The sequence below is a fragment of the Zonotrichia leucophrys genome, chromosome 1A, assembly GCF_028769735.1.
Source record: "Zonotrichia leucophrys gambelii isolate GWCS_2022_RI chromosome 1A, RI_Zleu_2.0, whole genome shotgun sequence".
NCBI lineage: Eukaryota > Metazoa > Chordata > Aves > Passeriformes > Passerellidae > Zonotrichia > Zonotrichia leucophrys.
Genome location: NC_088170.1, coordinates 4731757 through 4746988, shown reverse-complemented (window position 1 = coordinate 4746988; position 15232 = coordinate 4731757). Strand labels below are relative to the sequence as shown.

Here is a 15232-nt window from a genome sequence, read left to right as displayed (position 1 = left end):
CAGGCAAAGTGATTGTGCTTCTGAGAGCACATGGCATTGGGGAACTCAGCCCTAATGTCCTGTCTGTCCTGACCCTTATCCTCTAGACCATCATTCCTCTAATACTTCATACCATGCTAATACTTTTGATTGTCCTTACCATTTTCCATCAGCACAATGTAATGAGGTGAGGTGTACATCCTGCGAGGTGGTGCCAGCAAAGTGATCTATGGGGTCTCTCCAGCCCAAGTACCCCTGCACCTCTCACTTTACTAAGTTGGACTTTCTGCACCAGTAAGGTCAGGGAAGTACAGGGCACCCTCTAAGATGTCTCTGGAATATGGCCCATAAACTTAAATTCATTAAGTTCACATTATCAAGAGCTGGATATAAAAAAGAACAGAAAGCAAGTGAGAGTTGTGGTCTGACAATCTGTTAGTGATATTTCATACCTCTGTATACCTTTGTTTTGCATTTTGCACTTTTAACTCACATGATGAAGTTTTCAGACAGAAGTGGATATCAGGTGTAAGCTGAGTTCCTTGTTTTTGTCTTTTGCCTGTCACTGGCTGCATGTTCTCTGTTGATGTCTTGTTCCTGGTACTTGACACTGACCATCTTGTCTGTGAAAGGAAGCCCTCCAGCTGGTTTGCCTGATGAGAAGAAAGGAAAGTTTGCTTGGTTTAGTCACTCCACAGAAAGCCATGGTAATGTTCCACTGCACTCTGTGTCCACACTGCATGTGTCTGTGTGTCTGTCTGTATATCTCTGTGCAGACTGGCCTATAAATCAGATTTGTGTTCTCCTGCATGTGAGTGCCTGGCTTTGTTGCTTGTGCAGTGTCCTCTTCATGCACTCAGGATAACAAGCTGCTCTGCAAATCAATCTCATGCTAATGTCTTCAGAATAGTTTTCCATTTGCAAATAAGCTCAAATATGTCTTGAAAGTGTTTTACCTCATCTTCCAAACTGACTTGTGAAATATCAGTATTTTGGTTTTGTTCCTACAGGGCTTACTCTGGACAAAAAATTTAATTTTGAATGTTGGTTTTTTTTCTCATAGCTTACTTGACTGTTTCATGTATATCAGAACATGAATTCAGTTTATTCCTTAATTTGTCTTTCCAAATAGACAAGATTATTAAAACACCTGTCTTCATAAAGGAGCAGGCACCATTAGAGTACAATATTTCATAGTTCTGTCAAAAGTGCTAGAGAGTCCATTATTTCATGTGGTCCTGAGAACACAGTACAAGAATTTTAGATTTCCCAGTAAGTGTGTTGGAGGTATGTGAATTGTTGTGATAGGATGAAGGAAAGATAGCTCATTTTGAGGGACATTTCTACCATAATGCTTTCAAAGCAGTAACCCAGAACATTTTTGAAAGAAAGAACATTTCTGATGTCTTTTTAGCCCCTGAAAGAAGACCATGGTCCCATGAACATTTGCCCAATTGAAATGAAGAACCTATTTCTTCTACATTGGCTCACTTTGACCAATGACTCACAAACAGACATATTCTTACTACTGAGTTACATATTCCTGCAGGCTGTTAGAAATCTCTCCAACAGCTAGGAGCACATGCTCTCAAGCCTCGTATGAGATATGTATCCAAAAGCTAATGCAGGTCATGTTCTGAAGTTCTATCAGGCTCCTGGGAGATCTGTTTAACTCCTCCATCATTCAGTCTTAAGTATAATATTTTCTCCTTTTTTTTGTGTATTCCAAAATGGGTGAGGAGGGAACAGGACACATATTGGATCCTATCCATTTTCTTGCCTTTAAGATTATGTGTAAAGAGGGATTGGAGCTTGGAGGAGCTGTGGGCAACTGGGGAAATGAAAATGGTGGGTTTGAGGGATTTTTTTTGGTCTATGAAGCAAATAAAATCTTGAGGTTTGAGAACAACTAAAACCAGGTTCTTGAATCTAGATGAGAGAGATTCACACCTAAGGTTGCTTTCATTAGCTGTTTGTACCATGGTACTTCTGTAAAAGCCTAGAAGGTTCTGTCCAGCTCTTAGCTGTGAGTCAATATAAAGCTGCACCAGAGTCCATATTCATTGGTTCCTTTGTTGGTAATACTTGAGTGGATCAGAGAGTCTGAATTTCCCTCTTATACCTCTAGGTCCAGTTTCTAGGTGTGACGTTGAATCACATTCATGGTTAGTAAATGACAGATGCGCCATCAGTATTTTTTCATGTGGTATATAAACAGAAGCTGTTTATCTGCATGCATCTCAATCCTGGTAATTTTTATTTGTCTTCTAATCATTGCACAAAAGATTGGGGAAGGCAGTGAGGTGGTTGGGCTGCTGCAGGTAAAGAGGCATTTTTTTAAAATGTTCAATGGAATCAAACAAAAGCTTCTTGTTGGGTTTGTCAGGGTTTTTACTTTCCAGTGGTTCTCATTCTTAAAATTTCCAGAAACTGACTCTGAAAGAAGGAGAGCAGCTGCTTCTTCCCTTTTCTTTAGCATTTGAGTTACTTTTATGCTCCTGAAGTCTACCTGCCCAACCTGCTCTGTACAGGGAGGCACTAGACTTGCTCAGCAAATTGTTTAATCCTCAGCAGCTGCAGCTCAGGGTCCTTCCACGAAGCCAGCACCTTCAGTCATGCACCCATTAGGAGGTGTGCCAGGTTCTAATGGCCATCCCTCTCTTTTTCTTCCCTTTGACTCTTGCAGTGAGCATGCCCACCAGCGAGACCGAGTCCGTGAACACCGACAACGTCCCCGGAGCGGACATGGAAGGCGAGAACTGCGGCGCGAGGCTGGCGTGAGTACCCACACACCATCCCAAGGAGCCCCCAACCAAGGAATAATGTGCTCTGACTCCATGACTCAGGAGGCTGAACAATTCCTTCATTAAGCTACAATGAAGGAATTATACTACATTACACTAATACTATACTAAATTACATACTAAAGAGACACTATACTAAAGAAAAACCTGTGACAGGACACAGCTTTGACCCAACTGGCCAATCAATCCAAACAACCCTCAGCAGAATCCAATTAACAAATCACTTTGGGTAAACAATCTCCATAACACATTCAACACGTGCAAAACAACAGGAGCAGTGAATAGAGATAAGAATTTTTTTCTCTTCTTCTCTGAGCTTCTCACTGCCTTCCCCAGGAAAAGTCCTGGGAGAGTTGTGCCTGCTGCGGTCACACCCACACACAGATCATGTGTCGGGGCTGGGTTGAGCTGGGGGGAAAGCCAGGCAAGTGTCAGGCTTTTCAAGATGAGCAAAACCCACAGGGGATGAAAGGAGAGGCCAAAGAAGATCTATTGATCCAGATTCTTATCTTAATTGTGATGTAAACTCACTCTGGACATTAGTGAAGAACCTCTTGTTTTTCACAAAAGTAAATAAGGGACAGAGTGCCCAGGGTAAGCAGGTCTGGTTTTGTATAATATCTAAAAGAGAAACGGGTGGATAAGAGTGTTCTTATTTTAAAATTCCTTGTTGGTGATAGTCTTTCAAAACTAGTATATGTAGACTGAAGAGTGGAATGGCTGGTCTATTTTAGTTTTTCTAAAGATTGTTGTACACTTTACAGTGTCTTGTAATAGAAATACATTGAGGGCAACTCCCATCCTGCAGACAGAATTACACCCTTTAAATGCTGAACAGGGTACTTTAAGTGATAAAGAAATACAACAATTAGGAGGGATTAATGCCTCCTTGAAATTACACCATTGTAATAATTGGAGATGCTTGAGAATATGACACCCATCCCTAAAAGGAGGATCTGGGAAACTACAGGCTGGGGACAGAGTGGCTGGACAGTGGCCAGGCAGGAAGGGACCTGGGTTGTGACTGACAGCAGCTGAACATGAGCCAGCAGAGTGCCCATGTGGGCAGGAAGGCCAGTGATGGCTCCTGGCCTGGCTCAGGAATGGTGTGGGCAGGAGCAGGGCAGGGATTCTGCCCCTGCCCTCAGCACTGGTGAGGGCACAGCTCCAGGGCTGTGCCCAGTCCTGGCCCCTCAGCTCAGGAGCGATGCTGAGGGGCTGGAGTGAGTCCAGAGAAGGCAGCAAGGCTGGTGAGGGGTCTGGAACACAAATCCTGCAAGGAGCAGCTGAGGGAGCTGGGAGAGCTCAGCCTGGAGAGGAGGAGGCTCAGGGCAGACCTGGTCACTCACAAGTACCTGAAAGGAGGGAGGAGCCAGGAGGGGTCAGGCTCTTCTCCAAGGCAGCAGCAGCAGGTCAGGATGACACAGCCTTAAGCTGTGCCAGGGGAGGTTTAGCTTGGACATTGGGAAGTCTTCACAAAAAGGGTGATTGGACATTGGAATGGGCTGCAGGGAGCTGGTGGAGTCACCATTCCTGGAGGTGACTGATTGAAAAGACTGGATGTGGCACTCAGTGCCATGGTCTGTCTGGTTGACACTTGATGTGTCAAGGTGATGTTAGACCTTAGGATGGGCTTGGTAATCTCAAAGATCTTTTCCTTCTTAGTTAATTCTTTGTTATTCTGTGATCTACATTATAAGACGTGGTATGTGGAATATGTCGTAATTTCAATCTCTGCTTTCCTTCAAGTGTCAGTCAGTGACTTACAAGCCCCCAGGGAAATTATTTGTGATCACTTTCCTCCACCTGCCTGCTCTTGGGAACCTGCTGAGTTTTTTAGATTATGGACCCTTTCCTGCAGGAACTAGGCTAGGTGTTTTCACAGCACTGGAGCAGTTTAGCCCTTTCTTTGGCACCCCCACCAAGCTGCTTTGTGCTCTTGGCACTGTTCTGGAAGCATCAGCTGGATCCACTCTGGAGAACCCTCTTTATTCTGCAGCTATGGTTCACAGAATGGGTCAGGTTGGAAGGGACCACCTGGCTCATCTAGTCCAGAGTGACAGCCAAAGCTGACCCAAACCTTCACATCTCCAACAAGGCCTCCCCTGTTTGTTAGTATGAGGTGGGAACCTCATACATCATGCCTTGTGGGAACCTCCACAGCCTGTGTCAGAAAACTGTCATTGCTGCTTTCCAGGAACCTCCTGGATGGTTTTGCTTTGCTGTGCTGCTTCTTCAGAATATGCCAGAGTAGTAAAGTCCCTCATACATCTGGACACAGTGCCAAAAAGAATGGCAGCAGTTACTCTAAGGTTTCATGTATTTTTAATATTACAGCTTGCATTCATTTAATGTTCTTAATCCCAAAGGGTCCTAAAGCACTTTATGAACTGTAAATGCAGGGATTGTTTTCACAGCATTAGAGTTCAGCCACCTTCAGGGTGGAATGTGACAGGTGTTTAAAAACAACAGGCACAAGTGTTTAAGGGGTTCTTTGAGGGATAACTTGCTTTGTGCAGAAACTGCATTGGGAATTTTGGCAACCAAAACATAATTATCTTAGTTGGAATGTGGCCAGGAGGGCTGAAGTTAAGCCCAACTCTAAATGTAATCATGGCTTAGAATGGAGTTTACTTAAAATAGCCCAGCATGCTCATGGGAGAATGGCAGTACCCTGATTTGGCATTAGGAGAAGCCTGATTTGGCTAAGTCCAATGTATTTTAGGGGGAAAGACATAGGAAAATTAAAGGAAAACAGAATTTCATTTCTTCTTCTCATGTTTTAAATGTTAAAACAGGGCCCAAAGTTTCAGCAGAGCAGGACATGTAAGATTCAGAGAGATAAAGTTTCCTTGCCACTTTTCACTTCATCTAGAAATGGGTGATGTATAGTAGGCAAATCAAAATATGTTATTGAGGAGGGTTTGTTTAGTCCTTCCCCAAGGACAGTTGAGAATCCTCAAGGCCTCCCTCAGATTGCTTTTCATCTCTAAGAGATGGATAGGCTCCATCCTCCATGAAAATGAATGGCTGTATCACTGATTATGAAATTCTGGAGAGATACAAATTTTGCCAATGCTGCCTGCTTTTGTAAAATATTTGTTTCAAACTGTGGATCTGGAAATTCCTTAGTTATGGGCCAACCCAGACCTGTCTCTGATTCTGAGGCTTAGAATCCTCTCTGGTTTCTTTATTACTGTATCACACACTCAGGCAGGCAAAGAAACCAGCTGTCATTGTTTCAAGGAATACTAAATACTCTTCTTTTTACTGAATCCTCATTCAAACCCCCCATAGGTCAATGTTCCTTCTGGAACATATAAAACATAAGCAAGGATTTATTTGAATGAGTGTGTTCTTTTATTGGAACCTAAGAATCAGAATTTGGCCCAGTGTTTTAGAACAGTGAAAATTAATGTGGGAAGTCAGTTGAGCTTTTAAAAAAGTTCCTCATCAAGCCCTAGGTTTTGAGTACTAGCATTAATAATATACTAGCATACAGTCATATCATCCTGATTTGCTCTAGTTGAAGATTAGGCCTGGACTTTTGAGCAGTTGGAATGGTTAGTCAACATTTTTGTTCAATTGTTGAGTTTCACCTGTTGCAGATGAGTCTCAGTGTTTTTACCAGCATTCTAAACTCACCCTGTGGCTGTGAGTCCCCACTGCCTTGCTATAACACACTCTCCCAGAGGGCAGAGGCTGCTCTGGGCAGACATGACTGAAGCAATGTGGGGCTTTCAAGTCAAAGGCAATATATTTCTTTATTTATTGACGCCAGGTTGTCTAGGATGTCTAACCACCCCTGCACCGCCACTACAGTTACAGGCTGAGCTTGCCATCAAAGTGCACTCCTGATAAAAAGAAAAATATGCCCTGGAGACTGAAAGAAAATGCTTTTTCATTGAAGGCAACTTAGAATTACTCACTATTCTTTCTGTTCTTTTAAAATCTGTAGAGTTTTGAAAGGCTGGGTCTGTGACTGACAGAAAGATCTGCTTGAGAAGCCAGGCTCAAATGTGCCTTTTGGAAAGGGAGATCTTCTCTGACAGCCTTTCTCAGCTCCACAGAGACATATGCTATGTGAGATCAGGAGAGTACCTCTCAAACACAAACTATTGCCTACTGAGAAATTGTCTCAAAGAGGCTTTTATTTCTCTACTATCCATACTACAGAAACTGCCTCTGTCACCTGTCCTGTCTGGAGTAATGTCAGCCTTCAAACCAACAGGAGCTTCAAGACTCTAAGAATTTTAAAACTAACCTAAGAATTTTAGAACTATAACAAAACAAAAACCAACCCATAATTCGTAATGATTTCTGGTGTAATTCTGCTGGCAATGGTACTGCTGTGTCACAGCACAGTTCATTTCCTAAGGAAATACACTTTATCAGGCATCTGAATTTGAAAATGGTTTTGCAGGCTTCCACAGGACATTGAAAAGCACCCCACAACTTCCACAGTATATTATTCCTGTCATGGTATTGCCTTGTACTGGGCTGACATCTGCCCTGCAGTAGGCACAACAGCTTTTATCTTCAAGGACAGCATTTGGGAGTGGAACTTATCTTATTTTCATGTGTCACAGCTTTCATAACCTGTTGGTACAGAGCACAAAGAAACACATTTCCTCTGCAGCAGGCAGCAGTGGGACAAACCCAGAGCCAGGAGCAGTGGGGCTCAGTTTGCAGGATATTCTTAAACCCAGAGCTTCCCAATAGTGAGTAATTTCCCTGAGCCTCTGGGGTTACTGCTGTGCAGGACTCAGATTCCTGAGGACAGGCTATTGCTCATAATCAGGAGTAATCTGTTCTGTGCAGGGTGTCAGCATATATAATCTTCCAATAGAAGCAGGATGTTAATTTTCTAATACAACCATACAGATCTGGAGTGCCACAATAGAGCTTGCTTTTATACATATGCATTAGCTCAAAAAAAGACCTTTGTGGAAGCTAATGCTCCATACAGCCTCAATAGAAAAGTGAAGCACTTGAGCTCAAAGGGAAAGAGAGCTTAAAATTATCTGCTTTCATTGAAACAATAACCCACTTGGCATTTTTGCCTTAGCCAGGATTTCCATGCATATGGGGGACAGTTCAATTGCTTTTCCACCAAAGACAGTTCAAACAATAAAACAGGATAAACAAAAACTAACAACCTACACTGGCTTTCCAACTGAAGACAATGTGTCCTGAAAGTTTTATGAGCAATGGAAGGTTTCCCTGGCAGCTGAATGGTCAGTGATTTTTCCCTTGGTGCTTTTCTGGCATGGAAATTAATTCCTCTGCAGTTCTTGCAACAATCAGCACAGGAGCCAGTGGTAAAGGTGGAACTTTTCTTGCAGGTTTGCTGTAGTTGTTGCTGGTTTTCACCTTATGAGAAGATGGGCTCCTTGTGATGTGATGGAACCAAAGTTCCCATCACATCAGGAATAGTGGGAAGAACAGTCTGCCAAAAGCTCTGAAATCACTGCTGACTTCAGCAGGAAAACTCACAGTATCAACCTTATGTGTAATCTCAGATACTGCTCTCCAAGTTATTGTGAGCAAGGTGCTTTTAAAACTCACAGCCAGCTCTAGGTGTGTGTCTAAAGGACAGCAGCATGCCCTTATGGAAGGGGAATTTTCTTCCTGCCTCAGATTCTGTGACAGGCCTTTCTGTGACTTGCCACAGGGAGAGCAAGATTTTTTTACTGAATGCTTAGATGCTGGCCTGTTTTCCCAGCCTGTAAGAAAGCCTGTTGAATAGCAAACCAACTCAGTTTTATGTTAGACAGATCCAATTTCCTTAAGGCTATTCTGTAGATTTTTATTGTGCCACCTTGCCAGTTACTGCACAAATGCACCACGTTGCCCCAAAGCAGAATCCATGTCACACCAGAGCTGCCTTCTCACAGTACTAAAATCTGTAAGATATGGCCAGAGAAGCTCTTTAGATGTTCTCCAAAGTTGTATATAATCTAGAAGCTTAGTAAAGTCCCTTTCTGTGTTGCTGCTCTTCTGACAGCTTTTCCTGGTATCCAAAGGTTTTTATGAGTCCTTATGAAGATGTGGCTGCCTCTAAGTTGGGATCATACAATATAAAAGTAGTTGTGACCAGAGAGTTAGATAATGGTCATGTTTGATAATGTCCACACCCAGAACACAACTGTAATGTGGCCTTTTGTGTCATGCTTGGTGACCTACAAGGTTTTTCCTGAACTGGAACGTTGTGTGAATGCTAGAATTGTCTGTTGTGTGTACAACTCCACAGAGCCCTCAATCCCTGTTACACAAAACTCTCACATCTTTCACAAAGGATGTGAGCATGAACAGGGAACATTATCTCTTAGAATGTGGGATATCTCATTGCATTTGAGTTATGCTGATTATCCAGAGTTTATGTTGATAAAAACCTTTAAATTTCACCATCTTATCTGTGTGTTGTACATAACAATGTAAGGTTGGAGGAGTTCTAGAGAATTTCAAAGATAGCTAGTCAAACAGAGATCTGATTTTTGTGTTTGTTTTTCTAAAAGACAAGCTGAGTTACATGGGTCCTGTGATAGAAGCACTCAGTAGTGATCTGAAGTGGTTTTCATTATGCTCCTATACCATCATTTTAAACAAAGGTTTCTCAAGGCATTCCAGAGTTGGACAGAATTGAAGTCACCCTCTTTCTCCCATAAATGACATAAACCTCCCAGGACACCAGAGATGCAAGAGATCCATGTTTAAACTCAGCAGAGAATCTGGCCCACTCTGAAAGCATTAAGTGCCAGCTTGGAGTGTCACAGATGCTGTGGCACAATTTCCAGACTATTTGACAGCCCCTAGTGATGCCATAAAAGCATTTTTTAATGTGACATTGGTAACCCAAGTTCTGAAAAAAATTTAATCATAAGAGTCATTTGAAAAACGTGGTTCAGATTCATGCATAATGTTTTCAGAAACATTTATTGTACAGTTTATTTCCAAAATTCCATTTCACTCTCTGATTCTACCTCTAAATATAAATCTAATCCTCCTTCCTTGTCCTCTTCCATATATATAGCACACCCACATGTGATAAAGCCTTCTGCCACAGCAGTAAGGCAAGGTGGAGGGAGGGGGATGAAGGCTGTAGGTAACCTGTGGGAGCACTGAATGCACTTGGCTGCTGCTCATAATGCTCCAAAGATATAATTATCACATGCATGATGAGTACTACACCTGCTGCATCTCTTTTGCTTAAATAAATAAAAGATTCCAGTGTTCCCTCACTGAGGAGCCATTAACTGGAGAGGTCACCAGAGGATTTCACACCCCCTGTCCATCCTCTTCCATCTCTCTCTCTATCTCTTTTTCTCTTTTGCTCTCTCTCCCCCTCTGTCCCTGCCAAACTATTCCTATCAAAATCCTCACCACCTCCTTTCCAGTGCTCAGCTTTCTGCTTCGTTGTGATTTTTACATCTTTTCACTTCCCCTCCTCGAGCCCTCTTCCCTGTTGCCTGTAAATCTCCATTACAGTTTGCAGGTAGTGATCATCAAGCCAGGATTCTCAGTGAGAAGCAGGAATAGCTTTAACATTAAGGATGTGTTTTGTAGGTGCTTCACTTGGCATCCTTGTTAGAGCTTGCTTTGTCTCTGCAGCACAATTTCGCATTCTGCTCTGCCAGTGCATTATTTCTTCTTCCTCAAGAGCCTTGCACGTGTCTGTACCCTCCCTGCTGCCCAGTGTGTGGCCTGGACAGGCTGCCTGTGACACAGCAGGAATTGTGTATTTGGGTATTTGCTGCAAAGGCCCTTTTCTCTTTTTTGGCTCAGCCCATCTGCTGGCGAAAAGTTCCCCTGACTAAAACCTCTTGCAGATGAGGAACCTGACCTGTCACTGATTACTTGTCAGTAACTGATGTCCTCAAGCAGGGGCAGGACCATCGTTAGGGCTGCTACAGTAAGGAGTGTTAGATGCTTGGAGAATTACACTCTCCCCTCTCTACTAACAGTGAATCCAATTTCAGGGCAGTGCAATAAGACCTCTGCTGACTGCTGTCAACAATGACCCACTTTCCTGTCATAGAGGGAACCTTAAGGATTGCTTCAACCCAGCAGAAATACTTTTTCCATAGTCATTCCCCAGAGTTTTTTCTGCTGCTATTGGTAGTAGATTTTGAAGCTCCCCAAGTCAGCTCTGACTCACAGCATTGTATCCACATACATTTATTTCTCTCTGTGCACCATTATGGATTTACCAAAAGACAGCCAAAGTGTTCAAAGGCCTTACAGGACATGTGTCAAGCAGGGCAAGGTAGTGGTTTAACAACTGGGGCCTATTTCTAGCTTTGCCTGTGACTTTTCATAAAGGATTAATAAGATTATGTAGGTGAATAAATCCAAATGCATAGAATTAGATATTTAAACATATATATAGTGGGAATATGGCCAAATTTTCTGGAATGCTTAATTCTCAAAATTTCGTTGCTAGCAACAGAATCTATTATTGTACAGACCCATTTGAATGCAAACTGATTTACATAGATAACCAAGAAAAATAAGTGTTAGTTTCTAAGTTTGAAAATATTTGCCATGCACTGTGTTTCTTTCAATTACTGAAAAAAGCATTATTTTTACCATTTTTGTTTCATAATGTGTGTATACATCCTGAAGTGACAGGTGATGTGTGAAAGCAACAAGTCTGTCTGTATAAAGTCATACCTATTTTAACATAAGAAAAAAAATAGTTACAAAAAAATAATAGTCATACTTCAGAAATAAATTTGGTAGCAGTTGTAGAGTTCACTGATATCTGCAGGTGGTAGAATGCCACCATGACTTCTGCTTCATGAGTCCTACCAAAACACAAGATTTGGTTATTGGCAAATTCTAGCCATGCCCAGTGCCTACATTGACTTAGAACAGATGGAAGGGAAAACAGCATGGGTTAAAAAATGCATTGAGCTTTACTTTGTTTCTTTCTATTGCTGTTTTCACAAAAGCCTGGGAGGTGTGGGGCAGCTTCAGAGACTCTAATGGCAATTCTTGTCTTTCAGGCATCGGATCTCAAAATCAAAATTTAGGTAAGTAAAACTGACTTTTGCTTTTTCTCCTTTCTACTGTTTTTGTTCTTTTCTGAAGCGGTTTACCCCAGCATTGCTGGGATGCAGTGGTGATTCTAGGAGATCCTGCTAAATATGTCAGATTTTAGTCATAAATTTTTTCTTAGTTTCACACTGAAATGAGGCACAAGGGACTACTGACTACTGAAGTACCTATCTATGATACCTTTGTATCTCAAACCATAAAATACAAAATCAGAAATAAGAACCCAAATCAACCACATGATCACACAACATCCATCAACATCAGCCCTGTCTGCTCAAGGCTCTCTTTGTTGAACTTCTCTGCTTTGTTGATTGTAAAGATTTCAGCTGATGGAGTTGGCATCTTACTTGTGAAATTCTGCCATTCAGCCTGGGACATGGGGATCTTCTCTGATGGTGTTTGGTTTTCTGTTGACTCAGAGCTTTTGGAAAAGTGAGGTAGTCCTAAGATGGCTATTTTTGGGGTTTCACTGGAGAGGCTGACTGAACTCATGGAACTTGGTTGCTAAGGTCCATTTCTACCCCTTTGGTAGCGTCTCAGCTGCCTCCATAACCCTGAATTCAAAGTCAGATTTATAAAATACTAAATGGATTTTCAGAATAACTAGAGCAAGTGTGTAACTGAGTCCTTCTGCTTACCTAAGGAGCAATGAGTAATGTCAATTTGGGAAGCACATAACATCCCCATGTAAAGAGAGAAAGAAAAGCCCAGAAAACACCATACATGGTCATGTGCATGCACATTTGTGCACAAGTACACGCAAAAGCACGTGAGATTGCAAATACTTTAATGACAACAATAATGTCTAAGTGTGGTGCCCACTTTGGAAGTTGGGAAGATTATTTCTTGTCCCAAATCCACTGCAAAACACACAATGTATCTGTTTGTGATAGACAGGTGCCTTTGTAAATTACATAGGTGAAAAACTCTAGATTTGACCACCTGTTAAAATGTTGTTGCAAAATCCTTGTTCACATTGTGTTTATATGGTCTGGCTTTAGTTCCTATGGATTAGGACCCTGATGTCAAGCATGGCTATAGTTTGCCACTGAAAATTATACAGAGGGCAAGAATAGCCAAGAAAAGTTCATTCTCCTGTAACATGGTGTATGTGTGTGTCACTTCAGACACACACATATGTATGTAGTATCTATATAAAACTATTAGATTTATTATACAGTGGCAAGTGTTGCCTGGAAACTGGTTGCTATGCAAGTTAAATTCTGAAGAGTAGGAGGTGTGTAATTAGCTTTAAATATCTTCTGTGGTTAGTAATTACCCTGAGAAATCAGTGACACAAGGGGATGTGTTCATGGAAGGCAAACTTTAAAAACTCTCTTGATTAGCAAATGGTACCCTTAGTTCCCTTAGTCACCTTTGCATGAAGGTGAGATGCTGAAGCTCCCTAAGTTTTGGGATTTTTTTCAGAACTTGTAGCCCTTGTCTAGGGCTAACTCCTGAATGTTGCTGAATGCTGGAAATGTTCTTTGGATTTTATTTGACCTCACGTCTCCAAAGATTTAATCCTTCAGCTCCATGTGATAGTGTATCTTTCTATTGACTGTCCTGAGGTTGGGCAAGGTGCCGTTGCAGACCACAAGAATCAAATACAAGGAGAATATTTATTTTTGTGGCAACTGAGCTAAAAAATCTCTTGAGGTTTCTGCACTGGATGTCTTACTCAGATAAAAGTATTGCTTGAAGCTCTTGCAAATTGGTTTAGGACAAACTTTATTCCTATAGCTATAGGAGGGATGTTCACAAGTGTCGACTCAGATGAGAGAGTGTTTCTCAGGGTGAACTTGAGTTACTCCCTACCATTCTTGAACAATAAATCAAGACTAGAGTCTCCCTTAACAGGGAGCTGCAATAGCCTAAAGATCCCTCTCTGAAAAGAACTTTCCCTTCTTCCATTTTTCAAGTCGCTACTGGCGCCGATGGAATCGATTCTGCCGAAGGAAGTGCCGTGCTGCTGTCAAGTCCAATGTTTTCTATTGGCTGGTGATCTTCCTCGTGTTTCTCAACACCCTCACCATTGCCTCTGAGCACTACAACCAGCCAGACTGGCTCACGGAGGTCCAAGGTGAGGAGCAGCTGCTGCTTCTGTTTATTATGGAGGGTGTCAAAAAAGGGAGATGGGAGAAGAGCTGATGCATTAAACCACACAGTGTCAAAGGAGAGTGCACAGCTCCAAGCAGTCTTGTGTCTGTGGAGGATCCTAAAAAATACAATTAACTTATCTGCCTGTGCTGGGAGAAGTTATAGAAAAAGTGTAAAAACCTCCTTTCCAGCCAAAGCAGTGTTCCATTTGGTGTAAGTGAAATCAGGAGATTGTGCTAAATTTATATTTGCAGCAACTGGATTCCCAATTTGTGGATAGCTACTGGGAACACCACATTGTCCAAGGTTTCCCCTGAAATGGCCTTTATGATTAATTCTAATTATTAGGGAGGTGATGAAGAGTGATTTGTAAAGTTCTTCTGTCTGCAGAACAGCTGAATTCTCTCTGGAGGTGAGAGCAGCTGAAAAGGCTTAATTAAGCAACAGTAGGTAGCACAGCAGCTCTTCTATTCCCACTCTCCTCTGCAGATGACGGGTGTGAAGGCAGGTTGTGCAGGGAAGGCGTGTCCCTGCCACTGGAGGTTGTGTAATACATTGCAGCTGTATGTGCAGCACATGAGAACTGCTGCAACCCTCTTGCTAAAACATTTCTGTGAATGAGATGCCCACGCTTTTCTTTGCACCCATTCTTTGACCCAAGCTATACAAAGTTAACTTTTAAGGCTGATCCTTAAAATGCTTTCTTAGAAGCAAGGCCCAATGATTAATTGTGATGATCTCTTGACTAAGTTTCTTTAATCTGTTTCTTTTTGCTTTCCATGAGACACTGCCAATAAGGTGCTGCTAGCTCTTTTCACGGCAGAGATGCTGCTGAAGATGTACAGCCTTGGCCTCCAGGCCTACTTTGTGTCCCTCTTCAACCGCTTTGACTGTTTCATCGTGTGTGGAGGCATCCTGGAAACCATCCTGGTGGAGACAAAGATCATGTCACCCCTGGGCATTTCGGTCTTGAGATGTGTGAGACTCCTCAGAATATTTAAAATCACAAGGTAATTTTTTGCTGTTTTGGGGCTGGAGGAGGGCTGCTGCTTGATGCACAACAAGTCACTCACATTCCTGTTTATTTTCACTTTTTCTGCCACTACTTAGGTAGTGTGAGTGCTGGATTAACAGTCCTCATCTTCTGAAGTCTGTAACAGGGTGGGGAGGGCTGTACAGACTGGACATCTATCCCAGACATGATGGATGAGGGGTCTGGCACAGACAGCTGGAAACACCTGACACCACATAAAGTGTTAAACTGAAATCTGGGATAGTGTGAACTGAGC

General features: G+C 42.3%; 1 protein-coding gene across 4 annotated transcripts in view; it reads left to right on the top strand.

Moving 5' to 3' along the window:
- The window catches only part of CACNA1C (calcium voltage-gated channel subunit alpha1 C), a 409423-nt gene that overhangs the window by 291087 nt on the left and 103104 nt on the right, over nucleotides 1–15232 (top strand). For all 4 annotated transcript variants that reach the window (XM_064735921.1, XM_064735904.1, XM_064735893.1 and 1 more), the window contains exons 10-13: nucleotides 2666–2756; nucleotides 11792–11818; nucleotides 13766–13926; nucleotides 14728–14953. In XM_064735921.1, the coding sequence (XP_064591991.1) occupies nucleotides 2666–2756; nucleotides 11792–11818; nucleotides 13766–13926; nucleotides 14728–14953 (505 nt within the window). The remainder of the gene's footprint in view (nucleotides 1–2665; nucleotides 2757–11791; nucleotides 11819–13765; nucleotides 13927–14727; nucleotides 14954–15232) is intronic.